Genomic DNA, 23677 nt, shown 5'->3' with positions numbered 1-23677 from the left:
ATGTCTCTGGCGGCGGAGCGGGGGCCAGGCCCGAGCGCAGGCGGGCGGCGCTGCGCTGTGCCGCTCCCGGGCGGCGCCGAGGCACCGGCTCGGGCCCCGCCCCGGTCCCGCCGTGCCCCCCAGGTGCCCCCCGGTGCCCCCCGCCCGCCGGGAGCACCCCCGGGGCGGCCGCGCCGCCTCCCGCGGGCCCAAGATGGCGGCGGCTCCGGCGGGCGCCGCCTTTGTTGGTGGCGGGGCCGGGCGGCAGCGGCGGCGCGTGCGCGCTGGGGCGCGGCGAGAGGCGGCTGCGGCGGGCGGCGGTGCAGCCCCGGCCCCGGCCCTGCCCGGCCCTGCCCGGCCCCGGCCCTGCCCGCGGCCCCGGCCCCTGACCGCGGCCCCCGGCTCGGAGCGGCGCCCGCGTGGATGGGATGGAAGCGGGACCCTCGGGAGCAGGTGGCGGCGGCGGCGGCGGGGGACTGGGGCGCTGCGCGCCGGGGGGCGAGGAGCGTGCGAGGGGGTGTGAGGAGTGTGCAAGGGGGGAGCGTGCAACGGGGGGGCGAGACCCGTGAATGGCGGGGGGTTGCGGCGGGTAAGTAGCGTGCGGTGGGGGGCTGCCCAGTGGGGGCCGGGGGGGATCGGTAACGATGGGGGGGGCCGTGCAGGGGAGGGATGTGCGGCGGGGACACGGGGGTGCGGTGGGGGGTGAGAGGGATGTGCGGCGGGGGGCTGTGCCGTGGGAAGCAACGGGGCCCGGCGGTGGGGTATCGGGGGGTGCGGGGGGGTCTGAGCAGTGGTGGGTGGGGGGCAGAGGGTGCGGGGGTGCCTGTGTAACGGGGCGGTGCGGGGAACGCTCCCGTCTGGGCCTGCAGCCCCGCATCGGGGGGGGGGGGGCGCAGCAAGGAGGCGGCAGGTCTGTCCCCCCGGGGAGAAGCAGCGAGGGGAGGGGGCGGCGGAGGGGCCCGTGCGGGGCAGAGCACCCGCGGGGTTGGGGCGCGGGGCTGGGAGCGGGGGGTCCCCCCAAAGCGCGGGGCGAGCCCTGCGCAAAGGGCCTGTTTGGCACAGAGCAGCAGCATCCCCCGGCTCCCCGTCCCCCCCCCCGGCACCCTGTCCCCCCCGGTGCGGTGTTTCAGGGCGCTGGGAGCTGGCTCGGGGCCGGCGATGCTGCGCGCTGTGACAGCACCAAGCGGCTCCTGTCCCGGCACCGGGGCCTGCGCGGAGCCGGGGCTGTGCACAGCCGGCCACCGGTGAGGGGCTGCGGGGGCTGAGAGTCACCCCCGTGTCCCCCCAGCCCTGCCGCCACACGCCCGGCTGGGGACCGGAGCAGCCGACGGTGCTTTTGGCCCTGGCCCCTTCGCACCAGGCTGCTCCGCGGGGCTTTGGAGAGCCGCTCCCCAAAACTCGCCCTCCTGGCCGTCACGTCGGCAGATGCTCGCTCCTGCGCCCGGCGTGAGCGTCGCGAACTTGTGCTGCTCTAATTTGCACAATTTTGGTGCCTAAAATAAGGCAGGAGGAGGGGAGGGAGCGACGGGGACCGCTGCCGCCCGCTGCCCTTTTGCGGGTCTCGTGCTGGCAGGTTTGCTGCCCGTGATGAGATTTTGACATAAAACCTCTGCAGTCTTAGGATCAAACTTTGGTCCTTCTTTACGGTATTTAATTTTAAGCGTGGCACGGAGAGCTCTTGGTGTCTGCGTTACCGTCTGGCTGCCGGCGCTTTGTGTTTGGGGCTGATTTATTGGCCTCTGGGAGCCGTGATTTGGCGTCTGCGCGGGGGCATCGCGGGCTTGGCCGGCGCCTCGGGGCGATACGGCGCTGCCGCGTCGGGCGACGCCAATAACGCTGCCGGCGTGGCTGAGCCTCCGAGCGCCAGCCCTCACCACCTCTGTTAAGGTGCTTTAAAAGAATCTCTCGGATGGGATGGGGCCAAGCTCAGGGGGACGGGTTTGGGTTTTGCTCCCGCTGACGGCGCGGGTGTCCCCGGGGTGGCGGGGGCTGCGCTGGGAGCGGGGCTCTGATGCTGCGCTCGTGGGAGCTTCCCCTTTCCTCCCCAAATCTGGCTGAGGGGTGGCAGCTCCCTCCTGGGGCACCCGGCGTGCAGGGGAGACGGTCACCCCGTGTCGCAGGAGACACTGCAGCTCCTGCCCTGCCTCAGCATCCCTCTGCCTGCCGACGGACCCAGGCACGGGGCTGAGCCTCACGTATGAGCTTGAACGATGCCACGCTGCGACCTGCCGGGGTAATAAGGGAGAATCCCGGTGTGTGCCTGGATGTGCCCAACATGAAGATGCCCAGAAAGGCGGCGGGGGAGCCTGGGACACCTTCTCGGGGAGGCAAGCGTGTGTGGTGGTTTTAAAACTAAACTGTTTCCCCCCAAGTTTTAGTTTTCTTTATCCTTCGCAAACTTCCTACACACCGTTAATCTTAACTGTTGTCTTCCTGTGCTAAACCCCGCAAAAAAACCCCCAAAGCTGTTCCGTCTGTTGGATCTCTTTATCTTCAGGAAACATGAACTCACACATGCCTGTTTCTGGGACGGGATTATACCAAGAAACAAAGCTCGGAGAAGCACCTTGCCTGGAGACACTGCGCGGCTGCTTTATCTCGAAACCCCTTCTGCAGCCTCTCTAAACCCAGGGAAGAACAAAACAGAGGCAGGTTATTAAGATGGCAGACGTTAAAAGGAAGCCGGATGGTGGAGAAAAGCGCTGCTCCTCGGTGGGGGGATCTGTGGCGGAGCTGCCTGCGGGTTTTCACCTCCTCACCGGCTCTGCAGGGCTGCCCCATGGCACAGGGACACCGAGGGACACAGAGAGGAGCCAGTGTTGCCTTTGTCCCGTCCCCTCTGACGCTGGGGCTGCCTTTGTCTGCTGCTCCCGGCTCTGCGCGTCCCTGGCTGCTGCCTGGGCAGTCTGCGGGAGCGGCGTCAGACCGGGAGGGGTGCCAGGCTTTGCCAGGTCCCAGCGCCACTAACAGGGACCCCGGGCTCACAGTGTGGGGTCACACAGTCCGGACAAGCTGCCCGGTGCATTCGGCGGCGCTGGTGGCACTCACGGTGCTGGGTGCTTGTCACACCCTGTCAGAGGGACCGCAAAAGGGGGTGCGGAGCCGCTGGGCAGCAGGGGTGGCTCAGCAAGGCCACCGCGGGTCAGTTCGTGCCACCGCGGGTCGAGCCGTGTCTGTGCCGCTGGCGTCACCACACTGCTCTCCCCGAGCCAGAGCAGCTCGTTGGCAGTCCCCGGGCACGGGCGCCGTGGAGGTGGCGATGCTCTCGCTGCCGTTCGTTGTGCTCTCGCAGCATCCACAGCCCACGCCGGCGCGCGGGGACACCAGCCATGGCAGGGCAGGTTTTTAACTTGACACTTTGGAGCTCATCGCCCGTGATTTCCCCATGGAAAGCTGAGGTTTGACATGGCACAAGGACGCCCTTTGCAGCGCTTGGTGCTCAGTATCGAGGATACAAAGAGCTAAACTGCTTTCAGAAGTAAATACTGTAGTAAAACGGATTAGAGCCCGTTTTGGTGCATTTCTTGGGCGCAGCCACCAAAGCACGGGGCAGGAGCAGCGCTTGGGCAGCTCGGACTGATGGGCTCTGGGGCACGGGATGGGTTTGACACTGCACGTCAGGGGCTGCAGCCGGAGCCCTCTGCCCTGCACGGGGGGGATCTGCTGGCACTCGGTTTGGGGTTGGACCGACAAGCGCCTGCAGCTGCACGAGGCTGGTTGTGCTCGCGGCGGCGGGTGCGTGTCTGGGTTGGCAGAGGTGAGACGGTGCCTTTTGAAGCCTGGGCTTTGTGGGACGGCGTCGGTCCCCGCTTGGAGCCAGCGGGTTTGAGGATGTTGAGCCGGGAGCTTGGGAAAGCCGGTTCCCCCGCCGGCAGCTGCCTTTCCTGCGGGTGCTGCCACTCGCTTTGCCTCCTGGCGAGGGGGTTCCCTTCCCTGGGGGTTTTCTGGGGCTGCGTTAGGGTGGGACGTGGCTCAGGGTGAGGATGAACCGTGCCGTGTGCCCGGCAGCGTTCAGCGTGCCGCGGCCCCGCTCGCTGCTCCGGTTCCCGGCGGTGTTTTGGCGGGTCGGGCGCATGGGCAGGGGGCCGTCGCGGACCCGCCGCCGCCGCAATAAAACTCCCTTTTGTCTGAGCCCCGTTCCCGCGGCCCCTCGGCTCAATGCGGCGCTGGAGGGGATTGAAATGACATGGTAATTTCATGCCGTCCCACCGGCGGCTGTGCCCGGGCGCAGGCAGCTGTTGGGCAGCGGGTCGTGTTCCCCAGCTGTTACAATAAATAATAGAAACAAAGCGTATTCCAGCACTAATTACCCCAAACGGACTTTCGCCGCGGCGGTGCTGCCGTCGCTGCCCGCCGGTGCTTCGTGTGCGCCCGGCCAAGGGGCGGCGGTGGCGGCGATGCTCCCTCCGCCGGCGTGTCCCCAGGGCACGGCTTTTGTGTGCCAAAGTCTGTGATTTCTCCCGGGCCGCTGCATTGATAATGGCCGGCGGATTTCATCCCGCTCACTGGCCGCATTGTGCTGCAGGAACAACACTCGCCCTCCAGCCCCCCGGCCCCGGCGCCCACATTTACATCACAAAGTGGGAGCCTGGGCAGCTTCGCCATGGAGAGTCGAGGTATGCAGGAGCCCCCCTGTCTCTGAGCCGCTTTTTAATGAGGCTTCTTCTGCCGAAGGGGATCCAGCACGTTTCCCCACTCGCCCCTTTGAGCTGCAGCCGGGGGCTGCGGGCACGAGGTGCCCGGGGATGCCACGTCGCGCTGCTCGGGGTTCCCTGGCACCGCGTGCTCCAAGCCAGGCAGAGGGTGGCTTTCGGGAGGATTTGCCCCGAGGCAGATCGTGGGGGGACCCCGAGCGCCCCGGCGCAGGGACATGGTGCGGGAAGGGGTGAGCCCAGCCTGCCTGTTCACCAGAGGGCTTTGGGGTCTCTCCTGCTGAGGCCAGGTGAGAGCCTGTCTCGCATGCTGGAGGTGCTGGATGCCACAGCTCCTGTCGGGCACTGAGCATCACCCCTTGTCCCCCTCCCTGTGCTGGCTGCCCTCGTGTCACCGTCCTCATAGACAGCCGTGTCCTGGGCAGGCACTGCTGTGCCAGGCCCTGCGCAGGCACGGGGAGATAACGGTGTTTTAAAAATCTTTGGATATTGAAGTAATTTAGAAAGGAAAAGTCCTTATCGCTCCCCCCTTTGCTGGGCGAGCTCTGGGCAGGCAGCACGACCCCTGGGGCCAGGCTGCGGGGCGGCTGCATTCAAGGACCGTGTGTCTGAGGTCGCCAAAATAAAACCCTCTGAGTCAGCCCGGGGTGAACTTTCCCATCCTCAATGCTGGTCTTGCGTCCTGCCCTGGTCTTTGCAGAGCATTTCCCTCGTCGCGGCGCGGCTCCCTCCAGCCAGGCTGCCCGTTTATCTTATCTTGCGTTTGCAATTATCTCGTGGCTCCCATCAAACTCCCGAGCCAGCTTTGGCGTTGCTGGAGGCTGACTCCTTCCTCTGTGATTCGTGATCCTAATTGCGAGGCTTTGCGTTCGCAAAGCACCTGGTGATCCTCCTCGGACAGCGGGATCATCTCAGGGGTGAGAAGGTCCAGAAGAGGAGGAGCTGCGGGTGCTGGCCGTGGTGCGGTCGCGGGGAAGGCAGCGGAGGGCTGCTGTCCTCCGGCGGGTCTGGGAAGGGGCAGAGCCGGGACCGGAGGCTCCAGCAGCGCTGGCAAATACCTCTTTGATTGCAAACTATGGTTTAAAAATGCATCAGCTTGCAGCCAGGGCGCTGGTGATTGCCAAGAAATGTTGGTCATGTGGAGACACGAATTACACCGCGAGTAGCTCATCTGAAAATGGGTTTCTTAAAAGGAGCTGCCCCCGGAGCGCGGCGAAGCCGTTTGTCTCGGGGGTGCTGGCAGCCGCCCTGTCCCGGAGCAGCTGCGAGTGCCTGCGGGGGTCCGAGCCCCGCGTCGCCTCGGAGATCCCCGTCTTGCTCGTCGGGCAGCTCCGAGTCCCGTGTTGCCTTGTCTGAGGAGGGGCTGGGGCTGGCTTAGCCCCGGGCTCGGGGCTCCCGGTGGATTTTGGAGCTCCCGGGCTCCTGCCGCAGGGCAGAAGCAAGAGCAGAGGTTGGCTTTGCAGGAGTTAATGCCGCGGTTTGGTCCCTGGGTTCTCGCGAGGGTCATCCCGTCCCCTTGGTGTCCTTGTCCAAGGTGGTGGCCTTGGTCTAAGTCTGTCTTCGCTACTTCAGTGCACTGATGTCTCCCACGTGCTTCAGGCGAAGGTTGCTGCAGCCGCTGCAGACCCGTGGCAAGCTCTTGGCGCAGATACGAGGCTCTACTTGCTTTTTAAAACCAGGGCTGGAGAGTTTCTTGCGGCTGTTCTGGTTGTTTGCACATTGGGACATTTCTTGTGTGGAACAGAAGTTGAAGTGCAGCTTTGCGGCGGCGTAGCCGGTGCTTTCAGAGCTCTTTTGATGTGGACATTAGGTACAACCTGTCCTTTGGTGTCAGGAGAACCGAACGTGGCCTTCTGTCCCCGCATCTGGTCAGGGAACTGAGTTACAGGTGTCGCGGTGTACGCCAGGACATGGGACCCTTGTCCCTCCGAAGGTCTGTGCTCCTGCCCGCGTGGCCCTGGATGAGTTCCTGTCCCTAAGGCAAAGCTGAGATGATTTATCTGCCGGTGGATGGTTTGACATCTGCACAGCTGGTGGTGGCACGGCGGAGCGCGGGGTTTGGCACTGACCGTTGACGGCTCAGCTGGCGCCAGCCCTTGCCAGATGGTGCCCAGGGAAGCTGCGTCCAGCTGTGCTGGTCTGAGTTCTGCCACGGCCACCTCCTGCCAGGAGCGTGAGTGGGGGAGACCTCCTGGATCGGGACGCGGCGATGGAGAGCGCTGTGACTCGGCGTTGTCTGCCTGGGCTTTCTCCCAGCCCTCCTGACCCGTTTTCTCTCCCCGCAGCTGCAGGCGCCTACCTGCCACCCTTGCAGCAGGTATTCCAAGCGCCGCGTCGGCCCGGGATAGGAACCGTTGGGAAGCCCATCAAGCTCTTGGCCAACTACTTTGAAGTGGACATTCCCAAGATTGATGTGTATCATTATGAAGTGGATATCAAGCCCGACAAATGTCCACGCAGAGTCAACAGGTAAGGCAAGTATTAGAGGTTTTGGCACTCGTTCCCCACTGCCAGTTTCCTCGTGGAGGCTCTATAAGTGCCTGTCTCTGTCCTCGCCCGTGGAAGCCATTGGGGCGACGTGGTGGCAGGGGGCACAGCACGTGAAGTCATTCTGCCGAAGCCGATGTACCGAGCTGCAGGGCAAGGCGTGGGGCTGCCTGTGCAGGGGCCCTCCTGCCCCGGGGCGGGCCGGACTGTGCTCTCTGGTGCCCTGTGGCTCAGAAGTGCCCCGGGTGGGGAGGCTGGGGACTGGGCAGGTCGCAGAAGGAGCTGTAATGAAACCAGCAATATGAACCTTTCCCGTCTCTCCCCCTGCCCCTCTTTCTTGCCCCGCTCGCCTGCGTAGGGAAGTCGTGGAGTACATGGTACAGCACTTCAAACCACAGATCTTCGGCGACCGAAAGCCAGTCTACGATGGGAAGAAGAACATCTACACTGTCACGGCCTTACCCATTGGGAACGAGCGGGTAAGAGCGGGGCGACGAGCCCCGTGCGGGCGGGCACGCTGTGCCTCGTGCCTGGGAAGGACCAGCTGAAAGCAGCCATCCCCTGCGCCGGCGGGGCTGCCACGATCGCTCCCCTCCCTTCTGCACCCAGGTTGACTTTGAGGTGACGATCCCGGGGGAAGGCAAGGACAGGATCTTTAAGGTCTCCATCAAATGGATGGCCATCGTGAGCTGGCGCATGCTGCACGAGGCCCTGGTCAGCGGGCAGATCCCCGTCCCGCTGGAGTCCGTCCAGGCGCTGGACGTTGCCATGAGGCACCTGGCTTCCATGAGGTACCTGCACCAAGGGGCAGCCCGGCGGGGGGGCACCAGGGCGGCAGGGGCTGTGCCCCGGAGGGGACCGGCTGCCCTTGGCAGGCTGTTGTGGCTGGGACTGGCCGTGATGGCCTTTGGGAGGAGGCGGCCGTGCCTGCCACGCCGCTGGTGCAACCGCAGTGGGTGCTCCTGCAGTGCCATAGCCGGGGTGGTGCCGCTGGCGGGGCTGGCGTGCGCTGCCTGACGCGGTTTGCCCTGGTTCGCAGGTACACTCCGGTCGGCCGCTCCTTCTTCTCCCCCCCCGAAGGCTACTACCACCCCCTGGGAGGCGGCAGGGAGGTCTGGTTCGGCTTCCACCAGTCGGTCAGGCCTGCCATGTGGAAGATGATGCTCAACATTGATGGTGATGTATTTTTCATGCCGGGGAATTGCAGCGGTGGGGCTGGGGAGGCTGGGTCCGGCCGGCTCTCGGGCCAGGTCTGTCTGCTGGGAGAGAGCAGAGACGCATCGTGGTGTCTGTCCCGCAGTGTCGGCCACCGCCTTCTACAAAGCCCAGCCCGTAATCGAGTTCATGTGCGAGGTGCTGGACATCCGGAACATCGACGAGCAGCCGAAGCCCCTGACGGACTCGCAGAGAGTGCGTTTCACCAAGGAGATCAAAGGTAGAGCCCCTGGCAGCGCCGGGGACCCGTCCCCAGCTGGGTGCTGCCCCAGACACCGGCCGTGGCTTGTCTGCCGCCCAGCCCCTGCAGCGGGGTGAGGGGACCTGGGAGGTGCAGTTTAAAATGTCTCCTGGGGCACCATTGCCTCCCGTGGGCACTTCACAGGGCATCTGCAAGCACGTCTGCTCTGCAAACGGTTAATTGCTTAGGGCAGGCGTTGGCGGTGTCTGGGGGAGTTGGGTGAAGGGGAACCGCTCCCCCCTTTACCAGTGACCCCGCTGTGTCTCCCTGTCTTGCATCAGGTCTGAAAGTCGAGGTCACCCACTGCGGGCAGATGAAGAGGAAATACCGCGTGTGTAACGTGACGAGGCGGCCGGCCAGCCACCAGACGTAAGGCGGGGGGGAAGATGCCCTTGGACAAAACTGAGCTCTTCTCCCTTTTAGCAGCTGCGGGTGTCGTTAGGGAGAGCTGGCCGGGACGTGCCAGCCTGCCGGGGCACGAGGAGCTGTGCTGGGTGATGTGCAGCGGTGCTGGGCATGGCTCCGTGCCACGCGTGGTGAAGGCGAGCGGGATGCAGGGGAGGGCGGGAGAGCGGAGGATGCTTTGGCAGGCGGCAGCGGGCGGGAGCCAACATGCCAGGAATTGTCCTAGTTTTTACCTCCCAAGTTTGGTTTTCGTCTCTCTTAAAATAGACACTGCCAAAGCAGAAGCTTTGTTGGGGGATAAAGCAATTCCCTGCCTTGAAACTATTTGCATGTGCCTGGGAGCAGACTGGGGTGGGCCTGCTTTTTTTTCCTGTGGTTTTGGAGTGAGATGCACCCCTCCTGCCCCCCGAGCCACTGCCCCGGACCGGGAGAGGCCGGTTAACCTTGGCCTGGAGCTCAGCTCCGCGCCCAGGGAGGGCACCAAGCACAGGAGTCCTCCTGAGTGCCAGCGTGCCGTATTTATGTACCTGACAGCGGCATGCGTGGCATGTCCTGCAATAAACATTTGCCCTGATTAGCTGGATTAGTGAGGGAGAGCTTTATTTAGGGACCTCAGTCCCACACTGGGATCAGAGTATTCCTGACTCGATTTCTGAAAATACCACTGTTCTGCTTGTTATTTTATTTCACGGTAGCTGGGAGGGGGAGCCTGCCCGTTCCCTCTCCCCAGCCAAAGTCAGTAGTGCTTGAGGGCTGGAAGTGTCTGTTTTGAGTAGGTGCATCCTTCGTGTCCTGCCTCTGCCAGGTTTCCCCTGCAGCTGGAGAGCGGTCAGACAGTGGAGTGCACAGTGGCTCAGTACTTTAAGCAGAAATACAACCTGCAGCTGAAATACCCCCACCTGCCCTGTCTGCAGGTGGGCCAGGAGCAGAAGCACACGTACCTGCCCTTGGAGGTGAGTGTCGGCTCTGCCCGGCTGGGCGCCCCGGCTTTCAGGCACCGTGCAAGTGGCTTTGCTGGCAGATGCGTGGCAATATTCTGCAGCTGATGTGTCCTGGGCACTAATTGCCTCAATGTTGACCTTTAGTGAGGGAGGGAGGAGGCCACGCTGTAAAAATGCCATTTCCCTGCAGCTGCAGGCTCGGCACCTCCTGTTTGGGGCTGGCTGCGGGGCCCGAGTGCCGTACCCGCGGGGCAGCTCAGCTGCGGTCCCCCGTGTCTCGCCTGTCCCTAACACGTGGCTGCCGTCTCTCCCCTCCCGTGCAGGTGTGCAACATCGTGGCAGGCCAGCGGTGCATCAAGAAGCTCACAGACAATCAAACGTCAACCATGATAAAAGCAACAGCCAGGTCTGCCCCAGACAGGCAGGAGGAAATCAGTCGCCTGGTATGTGGCACGAGTCCCTGGGAGGGACGGTGTTGGGGCTGCGGCTCTGATGGCAGGTTACAGTGTTGTGTCTGTGATGAACTTTGTGGTCCTGCTCCTCAGCTGCTCTGCGCTGGAGAGCTGTGACCTGCTCTGAAGATGCTGGTGGGGTTAATGGCTTGGTTTTATCCCCCTGTTCTCACTGAATCCTGGTTCAGAGCTGCCTGCGTGTGTGTAACGGGCTGTTGCATAGAGGAGCCCAGCTCAAAGTGACCATGGAGACTCGTGTGCAGCTAATCCAGGTCCTTGTGCTGATGGAACCTGACCCAAAGGGAGCTGGAACTAAAACAGGAAAACAAATTAGAGAAATGACCCTGGCTCTGGGTGTACATGGGGATTGTGCGTTGTGGGGCTGCGGTGCGGGATCTCTGCTGGTCAGCCTGGGGTGAGCCAGGGGAGCGGCAAAGGCGGCTCTGCCAGCGCCGGGCAGGAGCTGGTTGTGGTGCTGGTGTTACCCGAACGGGTGTCTCTGGGCTTTCGAAGCTGGGGACGTTGGTCGTGCTCCCTCCCGTGACCCTTCCTTCCCTCTGCAGATGAAGAACGCCAGCTACAACCTGGATCCGTACATTCAGGAGTTTGGGATCAAGGTGAAAGATGACATGACGGAGGTGACGGGGCGGGTCCTGCCGGCGCCCATCCTGCAGTACGGAGGCAGGGTAAGCAGCGCTGCGCTGCCCGGGGCTGGGCTGCGGTGTGCAGAGAGAGACTTTCACACCAGGAAACTGTTTCTGAACAAAACTGGTGCTACCTTCAGGTTTGTAAGTTAGAGCTGGAATTTTTTATCAGAGCGCCTTGGGTGTGGGTTCTTTGGGTTTTTTGCAATATAACTGTTCTGAAAGCGTAGCCAAGAGTCATTCAGTGACAAAGTGAGCCAAAGGGGAGAGGGATGCTCCGGGCGAGGCAGCTCGGGTGAATTTTCCGTCACCATTGAGGAGCTGAGATCGTGAGTTGCCCATCGCCACACGCCGCGGCAGACCCTGGCAGGGCAGGGAGCTGGCTCCGGCGAGGGTGTACGGCTTTGTGATGGGGAGCACGACTGTGGCACGGGCGGGTGCTCCCCAGGGGCTGCCGGCACGGGGCCAGGCAGGCCACGGCAGCGCTCTGACCGTCTGTTTGCCTTGCAGAACCGGGCCATTGCAACTCCCAACCAAGGCGTGTGGGACATGCGAGGGAAGCAGTTCTACAACGGCATTGAGATCAAAGTCTGGGCCATTGCTTGCTTTGCCCCGCAGAAGCAGTGTCGAGAGGAGGTGCTGAAGTAAGGAAAGGGGCAGCCCGCGCGGGTGGGGTGATGTGGGGAGCCGTGGCGCGTGGTGCGGCCACCCTGCTGCCCCCAGCCTGGGGCTGCACGTCCTTCGTCGTTAACGCTGGATCTGAATTGCTCGTGGCACAGATTTGATCCAGGTTTGGACTGGGTGTTCAGTCTTGTTCCTGTTAGTTCATCCCAAGTGCCTGACTGTTTATCCTGGCGGCAAACAGTCCCTGAGCCACTGCAGAGCCTGCCAGTGAGCACACTGGCACTCCAGCACACGTGAGCTGACAGTCAGGCTCTCCTCGATCTGCTCTTTGCATCAAGTAGCTGCGGTATCGTGATCTGATCCTGCCAGCCCTAACGCTTATTGAACTCTCCTCAGCTGAGTCTCCTCACAGAGATGGGGTTGTGAGGGATATTTAATTAAAAGTTTCCCAATACCCTATCTGAAATAATGTCATTCACGTAGGAAGCATCCTAACTCGCCACGGGATTTTATTCCAAAGGAGTCTTAGGCTTTCTGAAAAGCTTTGGTAGCTTAGAGATTCTCTGCTTTGGTAGCAAAGTGACACAGAGCGGGGACAGTTTGATTTAGGGAAATGGTCACCTTGGTTTTGGATTCTGCTGGGGACTCGGGTTTCTCCTGACCGAGAGCGGGTGCATCAAGGTGAGCATTTTGTGTGCCTCCTCTGGGCGTTTGGCACGGTTAACGTCTGGGATGGTTTGGAGCAGCTGAGTCTCTACGTCTGCAGTAGCTGGGTGGAGGTGGGAGTGACACCGCACTCCTCTTGTGACCCCTCTGGGGCAGAGCTGGGAGCCCCGCGCTCCCTCTGGCTCTCCCTGCATCAAATTGATCCTCGGCAATCCAAAACTGCAGCGTGTGGCTGCGCACTCTGTGCGGTTTGGTGAGTGAAGGCTTGCATCAGCTTTGCAAGTCATCTGGACATGAAGCAGGTCTGCTTCCCGCTTCTCCTGCTTTCTAACGGAGAGCAGCTCGCAGCAAGAGTCGGTTCCTGGGTAAGAAGGTACCAAGAGGGGATGGTTCAGCTCTAACACGTCTTGGTCTTGCATTTCCTGTGCCGTGCACTTGCTGGATGCTGTAAAGCCAGACGTGGCGGTGTGATGTCCCCGTCTCTGTCCTGTGCCGTGGCACTCCAGCTGAGGGTCCCTTCTTGCTCAGTGGCTGGGGTGCGTGGCAGAGCTGCCGTGCAGAAGGGCTCAGGGCTGAACGCTTCTCCCCCCGGGCACAGGAACTTTACGGACCAGCTGCGCAAGATCTCCAAAGACGCAGGGATGCCGATCCAAGGCCAGCCCTGTTTCTGTAAATATGCCCAGGGAGCAGACAGTGTGGAGCCCATGTTTCGACACCTCAAGAACACCTACTCGGGGCTTCAGCTCATCATCGTCATCCTGCCAGGGAAAACACCAGTGTACGGTGCGTCTGGGGCAGGGGCGAGCGGGGAGGAGAGGGGCTTTGCTCTTGCTCAGCAGGGCTGGCTCTGCTCCTCCTGCGGTGATTTCTCTCCCCGTTCCCAAAGGTGCTGCTGGAAGCGGTGTGGTGCTGCTTGCCTGTCTGTTCACCTGCTTCCTCTGCCCACAGCTGAGGTGAAGCGCGTTGGGGACACCCTCCTGGGAATGGCCACACAGTGTGTCCAGGTGAAGAACGTGGTGAAAACCTCCCCGCAGACCCTTTCCAACCTCTGCCTCAAGATCAACGTCAAGCTTGGCGGGATCAACAACATCCTTGTGCCTCACCAGCGGTTCGTACAGCTGCTGCCTCGTGGTTTTGGGGCTTGTTTCCCAAGTCCCTCGTGGTGCTGCCTGCCTGGCTTCACCTGGGCAAGAGGGGGCCTGTGGGTGGCTGCATAATGTACCTGTTTGAAATGGGGGTTTGCAGCCTGTCTTGCCTTGTGATGAGCTGTTGGTGTGCCCAGAGCAGGGCCCGGGGGTCAGGAGATGTCCTCTGTGTGATCTGCTCGCCTCTGTTGGGCTGTGCATCTCCCTGAGATGGCTTCCAAAGGCTGACTGCTGCTTTCTCTTCTCTCCCACCAGCTCTGCCGTCTTTCAGCAGCCGGTGATCTTCCTCGGGGCCGATGTCACTCACCCTCCAGCAGGTGACGGGAAGAAACCCTCCATCACGGCTGTAAGTTCCTTGTCCAGGGCCAGGCTTAGTGCCCGAGAGCCCTGCAGGGACGCAGGAGCTGGAACAGGACTCGCGTGTCCATAAAGGGGCTGTGTCACTACCATCCCCACGATGACACTTTGCAGCGTGGCCCCATGCCCTGTGGGGTGTTTTGACCCCACTCCTGGGGCGGTGGGTCCCTGATCCCCTCCTGCCTCTGCAGAGGAGCTGCGGTTTTGGGGAGAGCTGGCAGCTGCCAGCAGATGGGGCTCGTGGTGTGCCGGACCCGGCCCTGCACTGCAGCCCGGGTGGGAGAGCTGGGGTTTGGAGATGGGGGAAACTGGGGTGACTGGGCTGCTTCTGAGCCTTTTGGGGAGGAGGATTTCTCTTCACCCCAAAGGAATAAGGAGCATCCGTCGAGTGAGGTGCCACTCACGTGCGGGTGAGGCCGGGCGGCAGCTCGCGCCCTTCGTGGGGCTCCGAGACGTTGCCTTGTGCTTGTTGCGGCGAAGGAGAGCGTCAGGTTCTCTTAGTGTCTGTTTTAATTAAGCACGTCAGCATTTTCCTGTTAAGTTCTTAACTTTCCAGGACTCATAGCTCAGGTTTTCCTTGGCGTGCAAATGCGTCTTTGGAGGAGTGTTTTTTTCTTAATTAGCAGGGGTTGGGAAATGCTTTTGGCTGTTTGCTGTAGGTGTGGGTGGGTCAGAACAGTCTGTTTCCTGGCGGCGGCGCTTCCACTCCGAGAACATTTTCTGTGGTTTTTGTACAGGACCACTGTGGGGGTTTTTTTTCTTAATTTTTATAAAAGCATTTTTGAAGCGGCAGGGGAGGAGAAGGGTCGAGCCTTCGGATGGCCTTGATCTTGTCCTTGGTCTGTTGTTAGTTACACAATAGAAGGGGGTCCACGACTGGGGCCAAACGAAACATTTCTGTGGAGCACATCGGCTCCGCTGGTGCAGCCCAGACCCTGTTCTTGCAGTTGTAACGCGTGGGTCTGGCTGTCTCTGTCGCTGCAGGTCGTGGGCAGCATGGACGCCCACCCCAGCCGGTACTGTGCCACGGTGCGCGTGCAGCGTCCTCGCCAGGAAATCATCGAGGACTTGTCCTACATGGTGAGGGAGCTCCTCATCCAGTTCTACAAATCCACCCGCTTCAAACCCACCAGGATCATCTTCTACCGTGACGGTGTTCCCGAGGGGCAGCTCCCGCAGGTGAGGACGCCTCGGATCCCCATCGGTCAGCGGGGCTGCACCGGCTCCCGCGGGGCTCCCCAAGGGTGTTGGCTGGGTGCCGGCGTGCCCCCTCACTCTGCGTGCCCTTGTCTCTCCAGATCCTTCACTATGAGCTCCTAGCAATCCGAGATGCCTGCATCAAACTGGAAAAGGATTACCAGCCTGGCATCACCTACATCGTCGTCCAGAAAAGGCATCACACCCGTCTCTTCTGTGCAGACAAGAACGAGAGGGTGAGCGCTGCGGGGTGCCAGGGCCGGAGGCGGTTGATTCATCCCTGGCCTTTAGGAAGAGCCAGCCCTGACTTTGCCGGGGGAAGGCTGACCCTGGCAGGCAGAGAGCTCTTTCCTGAATGAAACATGCTGCTTGGTTGACTCCTGCATCCATGCGGATTAGGCTGCTTCTAGAAACCCAGACAGCTGTGTGCTGTTATGATGAGTTACTGGGTGCTGATGATCCTGGTGACTCTCTTGAAATAGCCTCTGTCAGCTTGAAAACATCTGTTGTTTTGGTGATAGCTGTGGCCGCTGACGTGCCAGGATGAATAACCCCTTGCTTGCTCACAGCTTGTTCGTGTGTGCTGTGCAGTAACAGTGATTGCTGTAGCTTTTCCTAGATTTGATCTAAATTTCATGGTTAGCTCTAGTCTAACCAGACTCTGGCTCTACCTGAGCGTGAAGATTTAATCTTGGGAACTGAGGACAGTTTTTGATCAGGGTGCAAAAGCCCCAGTACCTCATGGCAGAGACTCTGGCGTACACCCTCTGCAGAGATCCCTGGAGTCTGCTCACTTAATCCTCATTTCTGCAGCAGGATGGGCCAGTGCCCAGCCCTCACCCTTCCTGCTTTCCTTCTGAGGCCGTTTGCTCTATCTCCGTGTCATGCCTGGTGTTGGTGCCAGCAGAAAATGCCAGCAAGTCTGTTCTGGCAGGGAGCAGAGTGGGATGAGCTGCTTCTGCCCCCCCTTAACAGGCACTTGGGGAGAGGGTCTTCATGGTGCTCTCAAATTGAGATGCTGAGATGGGGACCCTGCACCGTGGCCCTGGTGCAGGGCAGGTGCGTTACAGACGGTGCTCTGGGCAGCTGGAAATAGCCAAACTCTGCACTGCTTGGATCTCTCTTTCTATTCCCTGTAGATTGGGAAGAGCGGGAACATCCCAGCAGGAACAACAGTGGATACAAATATCACCCACCCCTTTGAGTTCGACTTCTACCTGTGCAGTCACGCAGGCATTCAGGTACCGCGCTGCCGAGCTGGCTGTCGGGATGCTGCTGGTTTCCTTCGGCTGTTGGTGCAGATCGCACTCTCGTGCACCTGACCCGGCCCTGCCGTAACCTCCCTCCAGCACCAGGGACGTGGGCAGTTCGGTCCAAGCCGCCGTTGTGGTGGTTTGGCGAGCAGGTGCTGGGCCGGCGCTGCTGCTGCGTTATGTGGCACGTACTCGATTTCTCTCCTGGAGCCGAGGATCTCTCCTCTGAGATTTTCCTCCTTCAGAGCGGCCAATTCAGCAGCTTGTCAGCTGGCGTCTGAGCGTGCCAGCCTCGCTGGGGCGCCTGGTTGTCAGCAGGGACCTGTTGTCTGGCCGTGGGCGGGAGAGCTGGGGCCAGCCGTCCCTGGAGCAGGCGGCTTGCTTTGCAGCTGCCTTTCTGCAGGCAGCCAAGATTAGTCAGAAACCATACTGAAGAGATTGCACTCATTTAATCTACAGCTGCTTCCGCAAGGGAGGCTTTTTGGCTTCCTCTCCCCCTGCAAGGACAGTGGGGAGCTGGTGCGATCCGTGATGCAGTGGGCTGCGTGGTGTCAGAGCCAGGGGCGGCAGCGCAGAAGCGCTGGCGGTGCCTGGGCACGGGGCAGCAGCGTTAATGGTTTGCATCTTGGCACTAAGGGCTTTCCTGCCTTGCGGTGCCTGTGCACGTGTGGGCTTCTCAGATTAGGGAAGCGCGGGCATCTCTCCTGCCCAGGCTGTCTGCCGGGTCATTTTGATCAGGGAGGGCGTGATGAGGATGCAGGCAGCACCTCTCACACTGCCCCTCTCCTTCCCAGGGTACGAGCCGGCCATCCCATTACTACGTGCTCTGGGATGACAACCGGTTCACCGCGGATGAGCTGCAGATCCTCACGTACCAGCTGTGCCATACCTATGTGCGCTGCACCCGCTCCGTCTCCATCCCGGCCCCGGCGTACTACGCCCGGCTGGTGGCGTTCAGGGCGCGGTACCATCTCGTGGACAAGGAGCACGACAGGTGAGGGGGCTCTGCCCGCGGCCCCGGGAGGGCAGACCCCAGGGGTGGGCAGGGGCTGTGAGCCCTGCCTTGGTGTTGGAATGTGCCTGTGTCAGAGCAGCGCTGCAGCAGACCCTTTCTGGGGGGGGAGACCTGCATGTAGCTGCATCCTCTTAGGTCCCAGCCTAGGGGGAATTTGGGGGTAAAGGAGGGTTAAATCCCATCCTGAGCTCGTCCCGGGCCTGGAGAAGCGTCCCTGGGGTGTTTGAGCATCACCAGCCACCTCAAGGTGCCGGAATCTCTGCAGTGCCAGGCACGGTCACCGGCACGCGCGGTGTCCCCGTACGCTGCGGTGAGATGCCTTCCTGTGCTGCCAGCGCTCGCGGACCCTGATCTCCAAGGGGGTTTCTCAGTGTTCCTGGGGGGGGACGTATGAAATAATTATGCAGTGATTTCCTTGATTTTCAGTGGCGAGGGCAGCCATATATCTGGACAGAGCAACGGCAGAGACCCCCAGGCCTTGGCGAAGGCTGTGCAGGTTCATCAGGACACTTTACGTACCATGTACTTTGCTTGAAAGCCTAACTTTTGTTACCTCACTCAAGAAAGCTTTCAGATTTGTAGGAGCCATACAAAAAAGGAAGCATTGGAACACCTTGTTTTTTTTTCCAATGAGATATCACTGCAGGGCAGGCAGCGTCGATTCGAGGCAGGAGACCAGCACCACGGGACAGAAAGATCCGACACCTTTGTAGGATTGGAAGAGACTGATGATTATTTTTTTAATTTTTCTGGCTTTGCAAAATTTTGACCTGACCAAACACATGAAGGCATTCAAGGAAAGGGATAAAACTCCCGGGAGGCGGAAGCAGGTTTTCATTTTTAAGATGCAATACTATAGACTCCTGACTGTGAAACGGCGGATTTGCTCCTCCGCTGCCCGCCAGGCGCTGGTAGGTATTTTTTGTGGGGGTTGGGGGGAGGGGATTTTTAGAGCCTTAAAACAGAAGACTAGATTTATAAAACTAATATTTTAGAATATGAGATGCTTTAATGGGTTAAGGGGAAAAACAACTAGTTTATAGGAGAATTCTAACACTAACAGTTCCCCACCCCCGAATAATTACCCCCGTATAATGTAAGGCACCCTAGCACTTAGCTCAGAACTGAAAACTGTCTTCCTCATGTTCAAAGCTAGTTAGCTGCTGCCATTTGAAGCAACAGTCACAGACTTTTCCATGGGTGAGTGCCTTACTATGATGCTGCAAAATTTCAATGTTTTTAATCTTGTAAGGAAAATAGTAACCTTGTCTTGATGGTGGTCCATATTTCCATCGGAAGGAGTTAATTTCTATGGTCCTAAGTTGCAGTTTGTGTTAGATCACGACCTCATGGTGGTTAAACTCCATTGAAAGATGTGCACTTTCGTACAGGACACGTTTAAATGGCTGCTGACCCATTTTTGTTTCCAATGTACTACTTGTTATTTAAAACTGTTTCTGACAAATGGGGGCATCTTCATCCCATGAGGACAGAAATCGCTATTGATTTTTTTTCTTTTTTTTTTTTTCTTTTTTTCCTGAATTTTTATGATGGACACCGGGATTTTTTTACTAAACATTATTTTTATACGATACCGAGTGTGTTGCCAAAATACACAAGTCATTAACACTCTCCGAGTTTACACCACGGCACTTCCCGAGGCTGTGCGCTCACGCCAGAGATCTCTAACGTTTTCTGTCCGATGAGTGTTACCGACCGCGGCCCGCGCGGCGCCGGGTCCTCAGCGCCCGTCTCCCGTGTGCGTCCGGCACACGCTGCCCGGGTCGGCTGCTTTCTGAAGTACCACGTACCCCGACTCCAGCACCTCCAAACTGTCACCCTCTCTGCTGCTAGGTTTTGCTGCTCTTTGTGTCGTGGTATCACTGATCTCATGCACAGGGTTTTTTTATTCTGAAAGCACACCAGGTTTGTTCCTTAGTCAGAATGATGAAATCCTTGTTATTGTCATGGGGGAAACTCCTCCTGGTTTGTGTCTGTAACAGGAAAGAAGCCTTTTTCCCAGCAGTAACGTAGTGACTGCTTCTCAGACTCGTTTTGCTGCGCAGCGGGGCAGCAGTAGCAGCTCATTGCCAATATTGTGGGCAGATTATCTGGTTTTTTGATACGAAAGCGCGCGCAGCGCTTCCTTCGAGAGACAGAATTACGTGCACACTCCTACCAAGCTCTTAGAGGCAAGAGCTCTGTTGTCATTTTACTGCCAACCGTGAACGCATGTCCCAGGCAGATCCACCACGAGCGCTGCCCCTTGTCAGTACGCGTGGATAGAAGCACACCTTTTTGTTTTGTACTTTCTGACGTTTAAACTTGCCTTGCCTTCATGGAAACCACGTTGGTCATGTTGGCCCCTTGATCTGTCCTAACACCGGGAATTCACTCTACCCGTTTTCTTTTTGGGCGACGTGTTTGTGAACAATGAAGACATCACTATGCTATGCAAACTAAGTGCTGAGCCCACTGATGTCACGTTCTGTGAAGATCCTACGTTTAGCACAGTCCTCTTTTTCCTCAAGACTACAGTATTTGGTTCATGTTCTCCTTTGCACCTTGTGTCAACCTCCACTGCTGTATATCTGCAAGGTGACGGGGAGGAGACCAGGAACTCTTCATGGTCAGTAGGGTAGTGACCTCTTAGGAAGGCTTTTAGAGAGTAGGGAGTGCATCAACACTAAGTGTCAACAGGAGGAGCCTACATTCCTATACACAAGTGCCTGCATAGTGACACAAATTCAGCACCTCTCCATCTCATCCTCAGAACTCTGGCTTGTGTTCATTGAAAGCAAAATGGTCGCAGAGGGGCTGTACCCGCTCACCTTGTGTTAGAAAGCCCCTCGTTCAGAATAACATCGGGGTTAAGGTCAAGGTTCTCTCTGCAAATCAGCTTGTTCACCAGCATTACCACGGAAAGCACCCGGCTGCTGTTCTGCAGTGAGGGGCACAGGTCTTTTGGTTTCTAGTTTTTATTTTAGTGTTTTAGTTGGGTCTAGAATTCTGAAATGTCTTTAAGTAGCTGTGGCATAGCACGTGCCATTTTTAACCATTTGAAAAGAGATAGTGTGGGCATTTACAGAAACAGCTTGTTGCTCTGTAACAATTTTTTTTAACCTTGAGACTTGAAATGTAAAATGGACCTTTAAGATTTGCACTCATTTGTAAGGTGGCTGTTCATAGAAAACTATGATTGAAGACTTGCCGATGTAGCACCTACTTTTAACAGCAATTTTAACTACACAAAAGCTTCACAGCTTCTGCAACTCTCAGCTGTTGACTTGCAGATCGTGTTCTGCCCTTGTTTCACCCTCTGCATTGGGTTTTCGTGGTTTTGACTAAATAAAAATCCAAACTCAATAGCTGCTGTGCCCTTTAAACCCTATGTCCATTTTGAAGAAATTTAGAAGGGGTTTGAGTTACCCGCATGTTTTGTATAATGGACTATGCACTGTACCTTCTACGCGGCTCCAGCATCCAGCATTTCTCCCCTTTTCTTGTCCGAGATGCAAACGAATAACTGCATGTTGAGGTGCTGTGTTTTGCTACCCATAGCGGATAGGTGTTAGCCCAGATACATATCAGGATTCGTAGTTAGCCACAAACCCCACGCGGACACCCCGAACGGCTCCCGGGTCTCTGCCTTCCCCCTGCGCACGTGTTCCTTCTGCGACTGGAAACATCGCCAGGTGCATGCAGCGTTGTGGGAAGAGCAGTAATGTTCATTCACCCGTCAGTTGCTGAAGGCTGTTTGTTTCCCTTATCTCTGAAGGTAACGGGGGGCGAGGGGGCAGGGCGGCCCTCTCCCCAGAGCCTCCGGGGCGGTCGGGGTGTTCTGGTGTTCGCAACCCAATGTCTAGTGTCAAAAAGCCCAAGGTTCAACGTTGCCTCGCGGAAGGTTTTCTTCTTGGGAAATTAGTGTGAACTAAAAGAACGAGATTGTTTCAGGAAGGGAAGCCAGACAGAAGGACAGCAATAAACAAGTGACATTCATATCTTGCGTGAGTGATTTGCACTTCAATAGTTGTGAAAGAAAATTTATGGGACTCCGGTGCTTTTGTGTTCAATTTCTAGCCCCTTTCGTACCTCCTTTATACGAGCAAGTGTTGAACTGTACATGGGTGTTTACAAGACACTCTGTTTGGGTTGTTATTTTTCTTGTGGGTTGTTTTTTTTTTTGCTTTAGCTTGAACTCTGTATGGTCCATTTGTTAAATAGACGTGAACAGTTGATGTACAGTGCTTACTAAACAAGCAGCAGCACAAAACTTATTTTATTAAGAAAATATGGCTTATATTTTAAAGGTTGAATATCAATTTTTTTTTTGTATGCGTGGAATTAAGACTGGTAAAGAGTAACAAAATCCTTGGATTAGGCCAAAAGAAAATACTGTAAGCTCATAACCACCTCTTTATTAAAGAAAATGGTATGATTAAAGAGCTCCAGAACATTGTATTTATATTTGATTTGATTTGATTTGATTGCCTTTGTGGATTTTTTTTTTTTGCCTTGGTCCTGATTTTTGCTTGCAACTTTGACTTTGCAGTCCCAAGTGTCTGTTACCCTGTAACTGTTGGCAGAAGACCTAAATAAAAGCAATGTGAATACGTTGGGGTGACACTCCTGAGTCAGATTGCGTGGGGAAGGTGTGGGCGCAGTCCTGGCCGCTCGCTGGAGAAGGGCCTGGGGACAACCAGTGAAATGCTGACTGGAGCTGAATTGCATCAGATACTGTGGAGGATCCAACAGCCCTCGCTTTCCAGATTTCAATTTGATGAAACACTTGAGCAAATATGTGCTTAAAACTTCTTGGAATATGGTAGGCAATTCCACTTTTTATTAAACCGTCATCCATCTGAGAACTGACTTCATCTGTGCTCCGTGGGGTATTGGTGTATCAGGAGCTCACATCACAATACGCTGCTTCTCCAGCTGCACCGCGTGCTCTGGGGGCTGCAGAGGGCTCTTGGCTCCAAGGTGCTTTAAGGACAGATTTCAGTCTCCTTTTGCACTGGGGTTAAACTTCCTGCTCTGGGTTTCTGTGCTGCGTCGTGTTTTACATTTCCCAGCTTTGGAATTCCTTGCACACGTCCTGCAGCTTATGGTTGCGTCAGGGTGCAGCACTGGAGGGTGTTTGCCATCCTCTGAATTCTTTGGATCTGCTTGTGCTTTACCTTGCAAACATGTATTGACATACCTCCAGAGGATGAATTATTTAGCAGTTGAGCTGTAACTGGGTTTTTGAATAATGCTAAGCAGTTCTAAGGAAGCACTTGCTAACGGCATGCACGAACTCGCTAATTTCCTTGCGCTGTAGCGTGCAGAATGTCTTGTACTGAAGTGAGCATCTACAGATTCTGCACGCATCCTCCTGCTGTTTGTAATATCACCATTTCTTTAAATCCTACTATATAATAGAAATCTTTTGCAGTTTCAAGGGGGCTGTTTCTGTGAGAGAAGTGTAACAGGCAGTTGTGCCCTGTGCAGCTGGGTCTGAAGTGCTGGAAAACAGGTCGGACTCCCTGGTCTCAAATGTTGGATTGGCATTTGAGCCCCGGCCCTTGGTTCTGGTTACAGTGGCCTGGGCTGCAGAACCAGAGCGCTGGCACGCCTCTGAGGTGTGTGCATTTTGCAGAGATGTCTCCCTCTGCCATATCTGCTTGATCTTGGTGATCACATTTCCCCTTCTCTCTCAGGATTCAGTTAAGGAAATACTCTAGTAGTTTACTTTTAATTTGCATGGGTTTAGAATCTTTACTGCGTAGCTTGCCTGATAACTAAATTTACACTTTATAAGACTAATGTAGCTGGCAGTCCCCAGGATGGTCGTTCTTAATGATTCTGAAATCTGGATTCTGAATCCCAAACTCCTCTTCTGCTGGCCCAAAGTTCCAGTTCTTTTGATGATACCTCCTCAGCTGTTCAGCTGGGGAAGTACCTCTTGCCACCATCAAAGGCCACATCGTTTCTTCCTAACGAGCAGCAGGCTCAAAGCTGCTGGGACAAGTCTCCGTGTACTGTTCTTACCAAAAAATGATCTTTTGGGGGAAGAGGAAATGGAGATGAGGGTGCTGCTGCCTGACCCAGCGCTGAGCCTGGTGCAGCTGAATCACTTCCCCACATACATTCGGTCAGCGTTCCTGGCAGCGCGTGTCCAGCGTGTTGCTGCATCCTATACATGGGGAAACACTCGCAGAGCGCTGCGTTCTTCAGCGTGACTTAGGCTGAGGGTTTTGCTCTGGTAGGTTTAGTGAGGATGAAAAAAACAGCAGCGTAACTGATTTGGAAGTGGGCTGGAAGCCCTGACGGCCCCTCGCACCCTGCAGCTGGCTGGAAGGAAGAGCAAGAACGCCGCAGTGACTGGTTCGGGTTGTGGTTGAAAATGCTTCTCTCGGAGA

The 23677-nt window shown here is 57.6% G+C and overlaps 1 protein-coding gene across 4 annotated transcripts; it reads left to right on the top strand.

The window, feature by feature from the left end:
• Nucleotides 1–348: 348 nt before the first annotated feature.
• Nucleotides 349–21886, top strand: LOC137673195 (protein argonaute-1). Of its 4 annotated transcripts, none has more exons than XR_011049702.1 (20): nt 349–432; nt 6917–7100; nt 7477–7597; nt 7728–7913; nt 8162–8294; nt 8419–8553; nt 8856–8943; nt 9785–9932; nt 10244–10363; nt 10936–11058; nt 11527–11660; nt 12905–13089; nt 13255–13414; nt 13707–13797; nt 14793–14987; nt 15107–15241; nt 16145–16246; nt 17053–17252; nt 17700–18184; nt 21826–21886. XR_011049702.1 is itself a non-coding variant. In XM_068417848.1 (19 exons), the coding sequence occupies exons 1-19, from the start codon at nt 408–410 to the stop codon at nt 17806–17808; spliced, it is 2574 nt and encodes an 857-aa protein (XP_068273949.1). In that variant the 5' UTR covers nt 349–407; the 3' UTR covers nt 17809–21886. The 4 variants fall into 4 exon arrangements, 1 of the variants encoding a protein (XP_068273949.1); XR_011049701.1 differs by having other exon boundaries at nt 19713–21886; XR_011049700.1 differs by having other exon boundaries at nt 18526–21886.
• The last annotated feature ends 1791 nt before the right edge of the window (nt 21887–23677 follow it).

Source organism: Nyctibius grandis, chromosome 24, assembly GCF_013368605.1.
Source record: "Nyctibius grandis isolate bNycGra1 chromosome 24, bNycGra1.pri, whole genome shotgun sequence".
NCBI lineage: Eukaryota > Metazoa > Chordata > Aves > Nyctibiiformes > Nyctibiidae > Nyctibius > Nyctibius grandis.
The sequence above is the reverse complement of the archived record's forward strand: the minus strand, read 5'-3'. Positions and strand labels throughout refer to the sequence as shown.